At 41.5% G+C, this 17500-nt stretch overlaps 3 protein-coding genes across 10 annotated transcripts in view; 2 read left to right on the forward strand and 1 right to left on the reverse strand.

Moving 5' to 3' along the window:
* LOC127975301 (KH homology domain-containing protein 4) overlaps positions 1 to 1980 on the forward strand; it is a 9542-nt gene extending 7562 nt beyond the window's left edge. For 2 of the 8 annotated variants that reach the window (XM_052579241.1, XM_052579242.1), the window contains exons 11-14: positions 80 to 211; positions 738 to 847; positions 1017 to 1111; positions 1498 to 1980. In XM_052579241.1, the coding sequence (XP_052435201.1) occupies positions 80 to 211; positions 738 to 847; positions 1017 to 1111; positions 1498 to 1688 (528 nt within the window). In that variant the 3' untranslated portion in view covers positions 1689 to 1980. Of the gene's footprint in view, positions 1 to 79; positions 271 to 737; positions 848 to 1016 lie in introns of all 8 variants that reach the window. The other 6 variants (XR_008157467.1, XM_052579243.1, XM_052579244.1 and 3 more) reach the window with 6 other exon arrangements.
* Positions 1981 to 4045: 2065 nt separating this feature from the next.
* On the forward strand, positions 4046 to 10235 carry fbxo43 (F-box protein 43). The gene is made up of 5 exons (XM_052579256.1): positions 4046 to 4158; positions 5628 to 6705; positions 8659 to 8761; positions 8835 to 9005; positions 9819 to 10235. The coding sequence occupies exons 2-5, from the start codon at positions 5663 to 5665 to the stop codon at positions 10065 to 10067; spliced, it is 1566 nt and encodes a 521-aa protein (XP_052435216.1). The 5' UTR covers positions 4046 to 4158; positions 5628 to 5662; the 3' UTR covers positions 10068 to 10235.
* A 3457-nt stretch (positions 10236 to 13692) lies between these two features.
* Positions 13693 to 17500, reverse strand: part of LOC127975312 (NIPA-like protein 2) — a 4917-nt gene continuing 1109 nt past the window's right edge. The window contains exons 3-12 of the mRNA XM_052579270.1: positions 16293 to 16361; positions 16023 to 16191; positions 15857 to 15916; positions 15016 to 15137; positions 14760 to 14856; positions 14543 to 14681; positions 14373 to 14461; positions 14213 to 14276; positions 14028 to 14122; positions 13693 to 13958 (exon numbers count right to left, since the gene is read on the reverse strand). Of these exons, the coding sequence (XP_052435230.1) occupies positions 13852 to 13958; positions 14028 to 14122; positions 14213 to 14276; positions 14373 to 14461; positions 14543 to 14681; positions 14760 to 14856; positions 15016 to 15137; positions 15857 to 15916; positions 16023 to 16191; positions 16293 to 16361 (1011 nt within the window). The 3' untranslated portion in view covers positions 13693 to 13851. The remainder of the gene's footprint in view (positions 13959 to 14027; positions 14123 to 14212; positions 14277 to 14372; positions 14462 to 14542; positions 14682 to 14759; positions 14857 to 15015; positions 15138 to 15856; positions 15917 to 16022; positions 16192 to 16292; positions 16362 to 17500) is intronic.

Consider the following 17500-nt stretch of genomic DNA (forward strand, 5'->3'; position numbering starts at 1 on the left):
GTGTAAACAGTGATGTGTCAAGACTGTTCTCAGTCCTCTGTAAAATCACTTCCTGTTCTCCGCTCGTGCCTGTCTCCAGACGCTTCCTCCGGCTCTGTTTCCTCCCGGCGCTCCGGCTCCGCCCACAGCTGTAGCTCCGCCCACCCAGCAGCAGAAGCGGCGCTTCACAGAGGAGGTGGACGAGACGGACCGTGGCCTGCTGGGATACCAGGTGAGCCCTCACGCTGGATGCTGCGCTCGTCCCCGTCAGCCTTTACTGTGTTTCTGCAGGTGCGTGCGGTCAGCGGCCTGTGGGCGGAGCCTGTAGTGAAGTGACCTTTGACCTCTGAGGTCATGATGAATGTGTTTGCAGTATATTTGTGATGAATGACCGCTGATGAAAGCTCAAACCCTAGTGAGTCGCCTAACTAGACAGCAGCAGGGCTCTTAAAGAGACAGTGTTATTAATATGCAGTTAATCAGTGAGATATTTATTGATGATTATATGTACTGTTTTATTGATAGTGTTGTTTTGTTTTAGTTGAATTGGTCTGCTGTTAGCACACAGCAGCTCAATAGGGTTTGTGCAGTGAATGATGGGAACTACTCATGTGTTTGACTCTAAATGTGATTTTCTTCTGTAAAAGAGTGATTGTGTGTGTCCGTGTGTGTGTCCGTGTGTGTGTCCGTGTGTGTGTGTGTGTGTGTGTATGTAAATGAGGGTGTGTGTTAATGCTGTTGTGTTTTTCTGCTCATAGCATGGACCCATTCATATGACTAATTTAGGTGCAGGCATCTCTGTGGGCAGCTCTGAGGCATCAGGACCCCCGTCTGCTGCTGCTTCAGGGCCTGTGAGAGAGAGAGACAGGTTAGACACACACACACTCAGAGACACACACACACACACAGCCTGTCACTTTAAATGCTGGAGCTCTTTAAAGAAAGATAGATTCTGCTTGGCTGTCAATGTTTATATCCCTCATGTGCTGAAAAAAAACAAAAAAACATGATTGTTGTGTGTGTGTGTGTGTGTGCAGCAGCAGACTCATGCCCCCCCCGTGTGCTCCGGCTCCAGGCGACGGTCCGAGAGCTCAGAAAGCAGACGAGAAGACGCCGGCGCAGAGCCTTCTGGGTAAGACAGCAGCTCGCTCATAATCACTGTGAGGCTGCGGCGCTAGCTACAGGTAAAGCTGAAGCGTCTCGCTTCCTCAGGAAATGACACGCTTCAGCTTCTCCGCCCCTCATTGGTCAGATGTGTTGAGTGAAGCTCCTCCCCCGAGCGGTGATGTCATCAGGCGTGTGGCTGTCACACTAACATCCGTCTCTCTTGTGTTTTGTGTTCTCTCTCTCTCTCTCTGTGTTTTTTCCCTCTCTTTCATGTGTCCGGATCCTGCGGGGGTGGGGCCTCTTCCTCGACGCTGCCTCCTGATTGGACGCTCGTGATGACGTGCGGCTGTGTTTGATTAACTGTGCTGCTGTGGCGTGTTGTTTGTGTGTGTTTCTGGTCTCTCTCGTCAGAGCCGCAGGTGAAGCGTGTGCGGACGGGGCTCGTGGCGTACACCGGAGACTCCTCCGACGAAGAAGAGGATCACGGAGCCTCCAGAGCAGCCGGAGCCACAGGATGGACGTACCGCTTCCCATCATCAGCGCCCTCACGGCCCAAAACACAGACGCAGACACAGACCATGCCCTTCTGGATGGCACCGTAAACACACACACACACACACACACACACACTCATACACACTCACACACACACGCCTCCTAAAGACTGTCCTGTGGGATTATGGGAGGATGGAAGACTCTTCATCAGTTTGATTTCGAACCCTTCTGGATGGCACCGTAAACACACACACACACACACACACACACTCATACACACTCACACACACACGCCTCCTAAAGACTGTCCCGTGGGATTATGGGAGGATGGAAGACTCTTCATCAGTTTGATTTCTAATGTTGTTCTTCTGAGATGAATAAACTCATGCATTGCTCTCACACTGTTTCCTGTCTGTTCTCCTCCACACGTCCCTCAGCAGGAGGACTGGGGTCAGAAAGCTCTTCCAGAATCAGATAGTGTTCACTTCCTGTGTGCTCGTGTTCAACGCTGGTAAAGATGTGTTTGTCTTTTGAGAGATTCATTCAGGAATGAAACGAGTCATTCTTGAGTGAGTCACTGAATCACTCCATTCATAAGTTTAGTTGTCTAATATTTCTTCTTCAGAACTGAGAGAGAAACACAACCTCCATTAAAAGAATAAAGTCAGCTTATCCAGATCAGGAGGAGACCGATGATCTTTGTCCATTCAGCAGCAATTGTTTTGCAAAAAACGACAGAATATGTTTGATATCTAAATGTCTGACTTTTTTTTTTTTTTTTTACGCATTGTAACTGAACTATGAAGGTGTGTTCTGGTCATGATCATAAGTGATGTCCACTCGTCTGTTTCTCATCTGTTCTTCAATCACACTTCACTCTGTTCCACACGTCTGACAGGAATCAGTGAAATGGAACTCTTTCTAAAACGATGTTTAATCACAGATCTGTCATGATTTCACAGGAGCGCAGGTCAGTTCACGAAGGCTCAGGCAGGTTTGGACAGCTTTTTTCTTTTAATGAATGAAATCATTTAAAAACTGCATTTTGTATTAACTTGCACTATCTCTGTGTAATATTAGTTTGATGATCTGAATGCTTTGAGACAAATATGTAAAAAAAAAAAAAAAAACAGGAAGGAAAAACCTTTTCATGTCTCTCTCTCTCTCTCTCTCTCTCTCTCTATTTAAATTAAACTAGTGCTGGGCAATGATTAATCATCCAAAATAAAAGATTTTGTTCACATAATATGTGTGTGTGTGCTGTGTATATTTATTATGTAAATACACCACATATATTTTGAAACTATTTACATGTATTTATATTCATATAATTTATATATATATAAATACATGCATGTGTATGTGTTTATATAGACATAATACATTTACACAGCACACACATATATATTATGTAAACAAAACCTTTATTTTGGATGATTAATCATTGCCCAGCACTAGTTTAAGTTTAGATTTGAGAGTATTTTAATATAATCATCAGTTATGTGCATAGTGAAGTATTTTTACTTTATTGAAGTATATTTAGTGTTGAGTGTTTTCTTTGGAAAACTTTTTTTTCAGTATATTACATCATAATGTCATACTTTTTACTGCACTGCACTTCATTAATAAGAGTTGCTGTTTACCTTTAATATTTAAGAACATTAAAATTACACTTTTACTTGAGTATAAGAAAGAAAGTACTAGATTTCTAATGTAATTAAGTATTAAATGATATTTAATATGAAACATTACCATCTTACGCTTTGGTGTGTTGTGAAGTGAACCTTTTCCAAAAAAAAAAAAAATCACTGATGAAGTAGAGACGCTTGAGAAGTGAGAGTAGATCAGAGGACTGTTCTGATTCAGGGAGAACACGAGATTCATCCACACACACACACACACAGGATGCTCAAAAGAAAAAATAACACACACACACACAGATGAACATCTGTAATGATCGAGTCTGGAGCTCGCACAGAAGAGTATCATAATGTCGCGGGGTGAGACTTAGCGGTGGTCTCTAATTGGTTGACATCACTGAACTAATAGACATAATAATATATAATATAGATGAGTGATTTACATGAGTTCTGCATACATTATGCACTGTACAGCGTCACTCCCTCAGCGTCACGTGATGTCCGTTACATTTCTCAGCGCTGATCACTTCAGATTAATCGCTTCACACCTCAGTTTTGTGGTTTAATATAATCTTATATGTTAAAATCCTGTGTGATAATGGCAAATGTGTTTGTTTTGTGTTCTTTATTTGAAATGTGAAAGAGTGAAATTATAGAATTACATATTTTGTTTGAAAAAAATAAAATCTCATTTCACGTTTATTTCTAACATTTCCGAAATGCAGGATATTTTATTAATAGATCTTGATTGTTTTAATATTTGTTCATTTTGTGTTTAATATTTTTTATGTTTGGGAACATTATTCCGAGTCTCTTTAAATCCGCGTCCAATCAGCGCCATGGGCTCGAAATTTGAAAGGTGGAGCCTCACTGACTGCTGCTCACCTTCTCTCTCTCTCCCTGAGCGACAGCGGCATGAGACTCTGATCAAACACAAGTGAGTAACGAACTCTTTCATTCCTTTAATGACGCTCGAGTTTGTCAGTTTAAAAGGTATTTGTCGGTAAATGTGTCATATGTGAAGCAGCTCTTCGTGTGTGTGTGTGTGTGTGTGTGTGTGTGTGTGTGTGTGTGTGTGTGTGTGTGTGTGTGTGTGTGTGTGTGTGTGTGTGTGTGTGTGTGTGTTTTGAGCCGCAGGCTGTTTGTGTCATTTGTTTTTGTCTTAGTTTGGCGTGTTAGGGGGGAGCCGTTAAACGTGGGTTCCTTCACAAAAAAAGGTTAAAAGCAAATGTTCTCCATAAAAGCTTATTAGCGTATGTGTTTGGTCTGCACCGCGCGAGCACGAGCTCTATGGTGCACGCGCATTTAAATGGGCGCGCAGTTTGAATCTGCAGGAGGGAAAACCGCTGAGCCTGTCACCATAGCAACAATAACCGACTCCTGTTGCAATTTCGAATGTAAAGCTAATTAACAAAACAATCTCCTAATTAGACACCGCTCTGAACAGCGGAAGATGCCAAATCCACAACTCTGAGGCTTTTTACACATCTCTGACAGAAACTTTCCACACTGGTATCTTTAATTCTCTGTTAAGTATCCTTTTATTATGTCTGGTAATCAGGTACAGAACGAGAACTAAATCATATACTCTTACTCCTGTATATTACTGCCATGGAAATTACTTTGACATACACATTATTTCCACAAAAATATATGCATTTATATATGAAATATACACTTGAGATTTTAATTAGGAATTCTAGTCAAGTCGCCTTTTATTTATGTAGCACTATTCGTTTACATTTAGTCATTCTGCAGAAGCTTTTATCCAAACCGACTTCGAACTGGAGAAAACATGAAAGAGACAAACACTGAGTCGATTAATCACAATCAGCGAGTTAGACTCGAACACTGACTCAAATTAATACATATTGTGAACTGAAAATAGAAGTGTAATTCTGAGAAGAAAAGCCTCAACTTCCCTTTAAGATCTAAACTAGTAATTGTGTGTGGGGGGGAAGGGTACCTTTTTTTTCCCCTTACAAATGTGAGTTTCGGTCTCATAATGGCGTGTAATATTATTTTTTTTTTTATTTTTATTTTTTTTTTTTTACAATTGAGATGTCACCATTCTTTTTTTATTATTTGTTATCAAAAAGAAGCTTGACGTTCTTTTTTTTTTCTTGCAATTTTGATATAAAAACACAAAAGAAAAATACACTTTTGTAATTACGACTAATTAGCTATAAAAGTAAAACAAGCTGCTTTGAAATGATATGATTTGTGAAAAGCACTATAAAAAGCAACTTGAAATACATAAAAAATGCTAATGAGGTTGTTTGATCTATTTGCATGTTTTCATCTTATGATTTAGTGTTTGCTTTTTATATTGCTTAATGTTTACAACATTTCTTGTTTTTAAATGTGCTTTATAAATGAAATGAACTTGATTGTCCTGCTTGGCAGCACTCCTGGGTCTGTTGAGCGTTTTCTGAAGAATAATGGAGGTGAAGTCTGGGAAACATCCCTATGGCTCCATGGACGTTAACGAGCCGAGGCGGGAAGCTGGTGTATCGTTAGCCTGGTGCGAGACTCCGAAGCTGATCAGGAAGGATGCATCGCTCCGCCGGCGCCTGCTCGTGTCTCGATCCTCGTCCGAAGATACGCCTGGAGACGTCTCCGGAGATCACGTGACCCGCGAGAGCTTCGACTCTCCAGATGTCAGCCCGACCGGGCCTTTGTCTTACAGCACTTTAAAAGTTGACGACTTTGTGTTTTCGTGTCGGAAGCGGCGTCTCCTGTTCTCCCAAGCCGTCACATCCACGCTGGAGTCCGGCCGGAGCGGCGCTCGTATGAGCCCCATGCCCTTCCAGAACCAGGTCCTCACTGAACCAGATCTGGACGAGAGCATCATAGCTGGTCTTCCCAGCTCACCGCAAACTGAGCACTTCACCCCGCTGACCTCGAAGGCCTTCCGGTCGCCCGTGAGAGCCGAAAAGCCAGTCCTGGACACGTCCTCGCTCACGCCCCCCTCCGAGGACAGCGGCTTCAGCTCTTTAGGTCTGGATAAATCCCACGACTCCTCGGTGGACCACGACGGCTCTTTCCAGGAGCTGGTGCTGCCGGCGAGCTCGTGCGGGAAAGACAAGAGACGCTCGCGGCTGGAGAGACAGCGCAGACTGTCCACGCTCCGAGAGGGAGGCTCCCAGTCAGAGGACGGGCCCAAGAGCCAGCGGACGGCGCTTCGCACCAGTAAAGACGAGGTGTTTCTGGACGGGACGCCGCTGAGCGCTGCCACACTGATGATGCAGGAGCTGTCCCTGACTCCGGCGCTGCAGCTCGTCCACGCCATCAGCCGTCAGCAGACCAGTGTAGAGGAGCTGCTCCGAGACGGACCCGTCCAAACCAGCCTGCCGCTCTCCGGACTCATCGGACGCAAAATGGGCCTGGACCGGGTGGACGTGGTTGCAGAGCTGAGGATGAGAAACCTGAGACACGTGCTAGCCATTATCTTGAGTCTCCTGTCTGCAGCTGACCTCTACAGGTACGTGATGCAGGGCACATGTTCATGGCTTTGGTTAGGGCTGAATGATTCATCCAAAAGAAATCACGATCAGTCCTGTGCGTCTGTCAGTGAAGCAGGGTTCTGTGATCCTGATGTGGTATTTTCAGACGGAGCAGCATTTACCACACAGAGCTCTTGGTTCACTGAGAAGATACGCAAACAGCTGACATTATCTCAAAACGATATCTTCGTTTTTATTATCACATGATTATATTTTATGCAATTATGAACGTGATTTTGTGTAGTTTGAGTGAGCTCTGGCTCTGTGTAGTAAATGCTTCCCCGTCTGAAAGCAGCTGATAGAGATCGACTGATAATCACAGAACCGCTTTACTGACGAGATGTGAATGCGAAACACATTTAGTGTTATTAGACTGTAGTGTGGCTTTTGATAACGTTTTGATCTCTGGATTGGAGCGCCACGCTGGAGTCCGAGCGACGGTCCTTCAGTGATTGAAGACCTGTTTAATTAACAGAAGTTTTGCAGTTAGATTTGGTGAATGTGTGTTATCTTCAGCTCCACTTACCTGTGGAGTTCCTCAAGGGTCCATTCTGTCTCCCCTTCTGTTGTCTTTGTATATGCTTCCTTTAGGATCCATTTTTGGTGTTTCTTTTCATTGTTAAGCTCACGACACAGATTTATATGGCATTTCATAATGACAAGAAAGCTCGGACTCTGTTAAACTGCTCAAGGGATGTAAAAAGCTGGATGGATGTAACATTTCTGAAATCTAATGATAAAACGGATTATTTTATTTGGACAAACTGAAAATTGGCTTCCGTAAATGTAATTTCTGGCTAAAGTAAAGACCTTTCTTTCCGTTAATAACCTCGAGAAGCTCATCCATGCCTTCATTTGTCATGACTGGATTATTGTAATACTCTGTATGTGTTTAAGAGTAAACCACACAGTTTTGGATCTGACAGGAACACGCAAACATCAACATAATACACTGATTTAGTTTTCTCTCAAATGGTTGACTGTTTGTTTCAGAATAGAATACAAACATGTAGTGTTTCTTAAATCCTTAAACTGCAGCATATCTTGATGCTTTAGTGAAGCGTCACACTTCTGCTCGCTGCTTTCTGCTCCATTATCTCTAGTTTTAAATCATTATTAAAAACTTATCTATTAACTCCTTTTAATTTCTCTGGGGGCTGTGTTTTATGTTGAAAAAAATGCAGAAAAAGAAATGTAATACAACAAATAAGCCCTAATATTAACTAATCGTATCTCTAGCATAATAATAATAATTGTCTCGCTATTGTCAAAAGCAACAGGTGATATCGCACTATCGTTGATGCATGATACAATCACACAACCTTAGGACTTATAATGTTAATAAAGCTTTTTTCACAAAGAAACAGATAAATATGTGGAAAAATTATAATTTTCAACCCTTGTTCTGTTTTAGGGCTCGTCAGTATATGATTGGCTAACTTCATTGCAAAGGAAAGAGTATCTGTAAAAAGAGTGTTTTGAAAACCTGAACCAAATAAAGTTACTTCCAGGCGGAGCATTGTGAAATGCTTTAGCTACAGGTCAGATCTAGTTCTGCTCCATCTTTCAACAAACGTGACCCTGGAGCACTAAACCAGTCCTAAGTGTGAACGCTCTTCTGAGTGATCAAGTGTTAGCCGCTAGCGAGGGAGCGCCGGTGGGAGGAGCTTGTGGTCAGAAGACCACTATTCGTCTGTCTTGCTCTGGACTCTGGAGGCGTGTTTATGCAAATGACTGATAGCTGATGTCACCTTGTCCCTCGGATCCAAAACGAACCGTCTTCAGAGCTTAATTAATGCTTTGTTTATAAACAGGAAGCCGTTTTTAAGGATGTTAAAGCTACAATGACCTCTTGTATGCCAAAAGCTCAACGCAAATGAGATTTTTCATGTCATGTCCCTTTAAGTTTACCTCTGTGTGATGGATCTCAGGTTTGGCCAGGTGTCTGACGACTGGAACGACGTGATCTCAGAAGATAAGAGAGCTGCTCACAGGAGAAGAAGCCACATCAGAGAGCTGAAGATCACACTGGAGGTGACGTCTAACTCTGATTATAGTCTGTGTGCTGTGAGCAGTGTGTGATGAGCAGCTCTGTGTTCGTCTGTAGGGTGGCAGACCGGCTCATGTTCCTGATGCAGACACCAGGTCAGCGCTGGCGTGCCGGTCAGCTCTGGGCAGTGTACAGGCTCAGGCTCGGACGCCCCACACACACACGCCGCGCACTCTGACCCCGAGCAGCGGCCGGCCGTGCAGCTCCAAACGCATGCAGTTCCTGCAGGTGACTGATCAAGGCCCAGACGTATGGCAAAGCAATGTTTGTCCTTGTCTTCTGAGTTTATATAGAATTAGTCTTCCATGGCAGAATACGTTTAAATCACCATGAACCGTTACAACCCCCTCAATACCATGGTAAAAATATAACTGTGGTTTCTAGATATTAGTATGAAAAACAGTAGTTGAAAAACATTTAGTATTGGTTAAATACACACATACTGTAGCTTAACCTCCAAAATACTGTAATTATACTCCATTAAGACTTTAATACATTCAGTCGTCTACATTAATATAGTAAACAGTAAATCTGTGGGAAATGATTGAAAAGCCTTCTGACGGAGGATAAACGTGTCACGCTTCAAACAGTCGTGCTTCATTCCACTTTTGGCACAAACATCATATTGAACATTTATCAAACTGTTCAAATAGTTTTATTGAGGAAAGTTATGAATACTGATGGTCATGGACGCGGTGTCTCATCAGCCTTCTCTTAAAGAGACCGTTCACCATCATTAATCACTCGTCCTCATGTCGTTCATCTCCAGAACACAAATGAAGATATTTGTGATGAACTCGAGCTCTCTGAGCCTTCATAGACCGAAGGATCCTAACACGAGGACATTAAAATAATCCATGTGTCCACAGCAGCTCAACCCTAATATCACAAAGCTCAGAGAATACTTCTTGTGTGCAAAGAAAACAAAAAAAATACTTTATTCCACAATTTGTCTCCTCCTCCGCGTCGCCCTGTAGTGCTGTTTTGTAGAGTATCGTGTGTGTGTGTGTGTGTGTGTGCTCACTGCTGTCTGTGTCTCAGGCGGCCGAGACTCTGCTGAGTGACGAGTATCTGAAGCCGTGTCCCCGCTGTCAGCATCCGGCTCGCTGTCACGCCCTGCGGGGCGAGGGTCTCTGCAGCTGGAGCGACTGCAGCTTCCTCTTCTGTACGGCCTGCTCCTGCGCGCTCCACGGATCCAGAGACTGTGCTCACCTGTCTGCCAAACGCCGGAGCAAGAGAGACGTGCTGCCCGGGAGCGCACAGAGCAAACGCAACGTCCGGCGGCTCTGACTGTGTGTGTGTGTGTGTGTGACTGTGTGTGTGTGTTTATGAACTTCTCATGAGTTTTGCACTTGTGTACAGCAATCATCTCGGTCCTGTGTATATGCATGTTTGTACATATTGCTCTTTACATGCTTGTTTTTATACATTGTTTTAAATAAAGCCCTTTTTTACCTATAATAAGTGAACCCTGTCATCTATTGATGAGGAATGAGCAGAAGAGAGATCCCTGGAGTGGGTTTATGTTAACTTGTACATAAACAATGCATTGGTACACAGTGGAAAACAACACATAATTCATTTGTTTTTAACCACTGGTCTTCAGTCGGGACTTTGTTTTAAATGTTACTAGTATGAAGAGGTGGGTAGATTAATTACAAATTATAATCTGTTATTGATTCTAAATTACATGACAAAAATTGTAGTTCGTAACAGTCCATCAAGTTACACAAATTAGGTAATATAATCAGATTACTTTTAGATTAAATGTAGCTGGAACGGTCAGGTCGGGAAGAGCGAATAGATGAGTTTTTGTAAGAAAAAATCAGTTTTTAAAACATTACAAACACTTCTTGTCCCTTCTGCTGACTCATACGAGCAGGCCGCTCCGGAGGATGAAGTTTGATTAGAGACGAACACCGAGGAGACTCAACACCAGTCAAGAAATAGAAGTACAAAAGGAGGATTTGTAAAGAAAAATGTCAGGATTTCGATATAAACCAATGTCCTCCATCATCCTCAGAAGCAGATTGCTTGTGTGATGGCAGAAGTGAGAAAAAAAGTATTTATAATTTTTTTTTTTTTTCAGAAACCTCTATTTGCTACAGGAGTCCTTTATTCTCCCCTGGAGCCGTGTGAGGCATGTTTTATTACGGATGGATGCGCTTTGTTAGACTTCTTTTGGACGGTTGAACAAAAACACAAACCTACTCCCATTCTAACGCTTCGAAGAGACAGAATAACTTTTAATGTACGTCTGGATTCGTCTGAAAGAAGAAAGTCATATACACAAAGGATGCTTTGATGCTGAACTAATCCTTGATGTCCTCCTCTGCTCCTCGTGTCAGAGATCAGTTGTTGTCCTGTAGGTGGCGCAGAGGCAGGAGGTGTGTAACACACACACACACACACACACACAGGTAATACACCCGTCACACACCTGCTGCTGCTGTTTGAACAGGTCTGGCCTGTGTATAGTGTACACTCTCTCTCCCTCGATGTACACACGAGATGTGATTTCTCTGTCACTGGTGAACACTAAACACAGCAAGAGTTTGAGTTCATCATCATTTATATTGCAATTAGACATGTGCTGGTATGAATACCATTTATCACGATGATGAAAATGAACGATATTGTTATTGTGGGCACTTAGAAATATCTGTCAATAAATAATTATTTCAAATTGTTTAAGGCATTTTAAGAATATTTGATAAAAGCATTAGAAATTATTCGCAACATGAAAATGTTATGCCATCACATGCCTAATTGCAAAACTATAATCCTGCACTGCTATAGACCCAATTCTAGTTCATCAGATAATTCAGAATTAAGGGATGAATTAAATGGTAAATCATTCCTGAAAATCAGTAATACTAATACAGAATTGAATAAGAGCGAGTTTGGATGAATCTCTAAATATATGCTGTGCACTAGGGCTGTCACTTTTAGTTCGAAAATCGATTACACAATCGATCGGACCAACCAAAAAAAGTTTCGAAAATGAAAATAGGGAATCGATTTTAACCAAATATGTACAATTTTAATTAATTTTAAAAGAATTAAACAATTAAAAAATATAGATGTAAAAAAACTCACAATCAAGCAGAAAAAGAAAATAAAGAATTCCGACAGTGCAGTATGCGTTGCGAAAGCTAGACAGAAAATACCAGCAATTTTACGCTCCTATAAGACCCAGTGACGTCGAAAGCGACCTCTTATGCTGCTTTCACACCAATCCGTCTGGCGCGGATGATTTCAATGTTAAGTCAATGTAAAGACGCGTTCACGTGCGTCTGGAGGTCTCGGGCGCGGTAGACGCGAATTCGCCTCATTCGCGCATCTAGTTACAGGAGATTCTGCAATCGATTTTTGAACTAAAAGTGACAGCCCTAATCATTATTTAAAATAATCTTGGAGATTTTTGAATTGCCTAAATCATAAAGGGAGCCAGGTTGAAGCCTGCAGTAATGTTTTCTTTTGTTATGGCAGCCGTCCCCTCTCTATATTTTTTGAGAATGTTGCACCCCTGTTGCTGTTTGTTATTCTGCACAAAACTTAATGCCAGTAAATAAGAAATATTGCTGACTTGTCCGTTTCCAGCGCTCTCTTTACATTTGTCTGTTAGATTGTCTTTTTTTTTTAGACATGGAAAATCGATTTTACAATCAATTCAATGAACACTTATGTATTAAAAATCAAAAATGATTTTTTCACAAAAGTGACAGCCCTACTGTGCACTTTCCTCTCAATAATGAAATAAATACAGAAAAAACTGATAGCATTGAGAAAGCAGCAGTTAAGAAAGCATACTGATTTACAGCGATGTGGATGTTTGCTCAGTACTCCTGTAAAGTCCTGTCGCGTCACGTTTATTTCTGTTGTACTTTATGCAGTAGATGGCTTTAAATCAAGAAGCTTTACAGCATTAAACATAAAAAAACAGTCACCGTGCTTTCAGTTAGAATTACTACTTGATTTTCTGTCATAAAGCAGCTCTGGGGGAAACATTATTTAATTACGATAGTTTGGTTTGCAGAGATCAAAGCTTGATCTAGCTCAGGACTGTTTTGTTTATCATAACCTTATAAGGCATTTTAAGAGAGATTTTGTTGTGAATAAATTAGTTTATCAAAAAAAGCATTTTAACACTTAGCTTAATTTGTTTCTTATCCATTTGACTTTCTAAAATAGGTTTGGCAGAATGGTGTCATTCAGTAACTTCATATTGCTAATTAATTGGTGTATAAGAGTTTCTCTGAAGATGAGTAATGATCCAGTGATAGTAGTCTACAATACGGTGTCTGTTTCTGTAAAGTGAGACAGTTCCAACTTTGCAAGGACAGTCTGGTGTTTCTGACTCACAGTCTGTAAGTACGTTTACATATTTAAAGAATGTGCCACTGATGATTCAAACGTGAGTTTTAAGCAGTGTAGGGTGCTTGTTGTTTGTCCGATCACAAATACAGACATGGTTTTGTTTACACAGCGTGATATGCAGCACAATGTATAAAAAGACAGTATAAGTCATTATAATCAGTAATTATGTCCCCACGGGATGCAATAAATGGTTCATTTGTAAAGGGTTTTATGTGTGTATCAGTGTTCTGCCCGGGACACACATCACAGTACGGTGAGGGGTGTAACATTTCTGTCACACACTTGAGGCATTCGGCCAATCACAATGCACTGGATAGCTGGCCAATCAGAGCACACCTCGCTTTTCAGAACGATGAGCTTTGTAATAATTGATGTGTTTCAGAAAGGCAGGGCACACAGGATAAACAAGTTTTTTTTTTTTTTATCTTTAACCGCGTAAACATTGCATTACACCAAATAATGTACTTTTAAAGCAATGTCATATGAGCCCTTTAAAGCACGAGTCATTTCGTCATGTTTTTTCTTTAGGCAAGTATTCAAATATTCAAACTAGTTTATTAAAAAGTCATAATAACAACACTTAAACAGATATGCATTCAAAATGAACCTTTTCTGAACTCAGTTAGTCGGTCACTCAGTCACACACACCGAGTGTGAGTGTGGTCCTCTGTTCCTCCTGCGGGGGGCGCTCCGTCTACGGCTCGTCCTGCTGGATCCCGCTGGTGCACGTCAGTTTAGATGCCAGCGCTCCATATTTACTGTCATCTGACTGCGACTGCACCTTATCTGTACCACTTTTGCCTGAAAGACACAGTCCCATTATATCCTGAGTGTATACGGTTTGATCACTGTTGGGCGTTATTGGGATACCTGGAATCTGGCTCATTGAAATAAACACACGGTCCATCTTGATCCTGGGACGAGCTCTCGCGATTAGAAACACTCCAGTAAATGCCAGTAGACACCTGAGTGACACACACACACATCTTAAACCGCAAACACACAGGCATAGTTGTTATTCTTATATACTACAATAATCTTTGAGAAACACTCACCCGATCACAAACATGATGCCGTGTATCAAAGATAAACCATAAAATTCTTCATAAAATAAAATGCCTAGAAATACAAACATATTCTATTAAGCATTTTTGTGTTTCCAGGAAGGAAAAGCACCTAGTCTCTGTTCAGTGAAACACATTTAAACCGACTGACCAGCAGCAACGGCGCTCGCGGTGAAGAAAACGTAATTGATGGGCACGATCTCTGTGGCGTCGAACATCTTCATGGCCTCGTTCAGAAACCTGAGCAAATGGAGAGAAATGAGCAGGATTCTCCTGAGCACTATGAGTGAGAAGCTCGTGTCAGTGAAGGGTCAAACGCACTTGATCTGAAAGGCACAGGAGATGACCATGATGATGAACATGATGTAGAAGATGGGATAGGTGAGCTGCAGGTGACTTCCACGGATCGTCTCTGTGATCATTCCTGAAACCGCTTTCACCGAGATCACCGTCACCGAAGCTGCAATAAATCCGCTGTTTACTGATCTATTCTTCATGACGGTTATGAATCCTCACTGAGACAAGAATCTGTTCTTACCGAGTAACGCCACCAAGATCATCATGATAACGATGTGTTTTATGTTCCTGCACTTGTACAAATACATCAGGATAGCGAAGAGAATCATTTCAAACATCTGCAGAGAGACAGATAAAAGATTCAGAAGAACCACATCATTTATATGAACTGATGTTCAGTCTGTCTTGATTTCGTGATTTCACCTTGTGTTTGTGGATCTCTAGGTGTAAAATGTGATCAGCTGTACTGTACCTTGGTGGAGACTGAACAGACTTACAAAGTAAATGAGGAAGGTCCAGCTGACCAGCGAGCGCTCCACCATGTTGGCCGTGACGTGAGGCGATGAGTGAGGGGCGAAGGTCACCAGGAAGTAGGTGCCGGTCAGCGCTAAAGCACCTCCTGCCGACAAAACACCTTCATTACAAGAACACTGAGGAAAGCTGAATGAAACGTGTTCATGTTACATGATGATCGGAGGGAGTTTGTGGATGTGTGGTGTCTCGTTTCTCTTCAGCAGACGCTCAAGACTCGTGCTTTTATATCACACTGAACTGATTCAGTCTGGATCCACTGAGCTTTAGTCATCAACAACAACAAATATGAACTGAACTAATAATAATCTCATGATTTCTGGAGGAATGATTTCATATACAGTATGTGACCCTGGAGCAAAACCAAAAATCACTAGGATACGAAGTAAAGATCATGATCCATAAGATATTTTGTAAATTTTCTACAGTAAATATATAAAAACGTAATGTTTGATTAGTAATATGCATTGCTAAGAACTTCATTTGAACAACTTTAAAGATGATTTTCTCAATATTTAGATGTTTTTGCTCCCTCAGATTCCAGATTTTCTAATAGTTGTATCTCAGACAGATATTGTCCTCCGAACAAACCACACATCACTGGAGAGATCATTTATTCAGCTTCAGATATGTGCTCTACTGAAGATATGAACTGGACAAACTGATGATTTCACAGACTTTCCCCAGTCTTGCTTTATATGTATATCTAATATATTAAATGTAATTATTTTTCAATGCAACAAGATAAAACTAGGAAACGTTTTGCAAGAACTTCAATATAAGACGTAAGAAGCACTCTAATCTCACCGAGGATGTCTGAAGCACGTAATGTTTCCTTGAGGAACACCACAGAAATGACGGCACTCGCTGAAAGAGAGAAACAGAACCAACTTTACATATGAACATCAGAACTGCAGCCTTCAGACCTGCGATGAACTGAGCCGTGTTTTAATGGACGAAGGGAAGATGTTACCGATGACAGACACAGAGCCGAGAGGAGCGATGAGCGATGCTGGAGCAAATCCATACGCAGCGAAGTTCCCCAGCTCCCCCAAACCCATCAGCAGGATCCCACACCACCACAGACGGCTGGTGTAGTACGGCTTCGTCCCTCGCTGAGACTGACGCACATGTGTGTATTTCTGCACAAACACCAGCCACACTACCACAGTTTAGCAGAGACGACCTCTAAACATCTAACACACAGGGCACCAGAGCACTGACAGAGCATTTGTGTGTTCACCTGGATATTTAAGGAGATGCTGATGAGAAAGTTTCCACATACTGCGATGCAGATCCCCACGATATAAACCTACGAACACAAAACATCATCTTAGGAACGCGAACATGAGTAACATCCAGAAAAGTGCATTGTGTGCTAAAGTGAAACTCAGAACTAAATTCTCAGGTGAAGTTGCTACAGATTAGGGTTAAAATTCAGATTAGAGCTCGCTGTAGTTGTAGTGTAGTCTCAGATTAGAGGTTAAAGTAGCTATAGTTTGAGTTTAATTTCAGATCAGAGGTTGTAGCTGCGGTAGTTTTGGTTTAGTTTCAGATTAGATGTAGATTGAGTTAAATTTTAGATTAGACATTGCGGTTATTGTAGTCGTAGTTTAGTCTCAGATTAGAGGTCGCAATTGCTGTTTATTGAGTTAAATTTTAGTTTAGAGACCACAGTTTCTGTAGTTGTAGTTTAGTTTCAGATTAAAACCCCGTTTCACAGACAGGGTTTAGACTAAACCAGGATTAGGCCATGGTTCATTTTGGACATTTAAAGCTGCGGTAACTTTTGATGCTCTAGTGGTTAATAAACAGAACTGCTTGCGTCTTGTGGAAGAACATCGTAGCCGGAGCTACTTCTCTCTGTTTATGTCTATGAAGAATCACAAAGGTACTGGGTTACTCCGCCGCGGTACCCCCGAAGCAATCTAAAATAGTCCGAATATAAACATTTATTATAGGTGCACCTTAGTGATTCAGGAGAAGCTAAAAACACGGTTTGGAAAATGGATTCATGGTGTACTCGCTTATTATATACATTTTTCTAAATTTCTAACACAAACAAAGTTACGGACCGCAGCTCTGATTGGTTGTTTCTTACCGGGAGCGATGGAGTTTCTGCAAATGGCAATAGGACACTGGGAGGAGCCAGAGGAGCTTGATTTATACACAGATTATTCTACTGTCAGGACATAATGACAGGTTTAACAAATATGTAAAAAATATTTTTTTACAAAAGTTCCCTACAGCACCTTTAAGTTATTTTATTAACATGTGCCTTAGAAAAATAAAATAAAAAATACTGGTTTGCATCTTGAGACAAAAAAAGCACTGATATATATTTTAATATCAATTAGTGCAAGTTTATGTCAGATAAAAGAGCTCAGATTTACACTTTAGTCTGGGACTAAACTCAAGCCTTGTCTGTGAAACTGGGAGTAGAGTTTAATC

This window comes from Carassius gibelio, chromosome B16, assembly GCF_023724105.1.
Source record: "Carassius gibelio isolate Cgi1373 ecotype wild population from Czech Republic chromosome B16, carGib1.2-hapl.c, whole genome shotgun sequence".
In the NCBI taxonomy this organism is placed as follows: domain Eukaryota; kingdom Metazoa; phylum Chordata; class Actinopteri; order Cypriniformes; family Cyprinidae; genus Carassius; species Carassius gibelio.

Bases quoted from the DNA above. Each gene is read 5' to 3' on its own strand.
- fbxo43 (XM_052579256.1), top strand. From the start codon at position 5,663: ATGGAGGTGAAGTCTGGGAAACATCCCTATGGCTCCATGGACGTTAAC. The intron at 6,706-8,658 runs GTACGTGATGCA...GATGGATCTCAG, and splicing joins TCTGCAGCTGACCTCTACAG to GTTTGGCCAGGTGTCTGACG. The intron at 9,006-9,818 runs GTGACTGATCAA...TCTGTGTCTCAG, and splicing joins AACGCATGCAGTTCCTGCAG to GCGGCCGAGACTCTGCTGAG.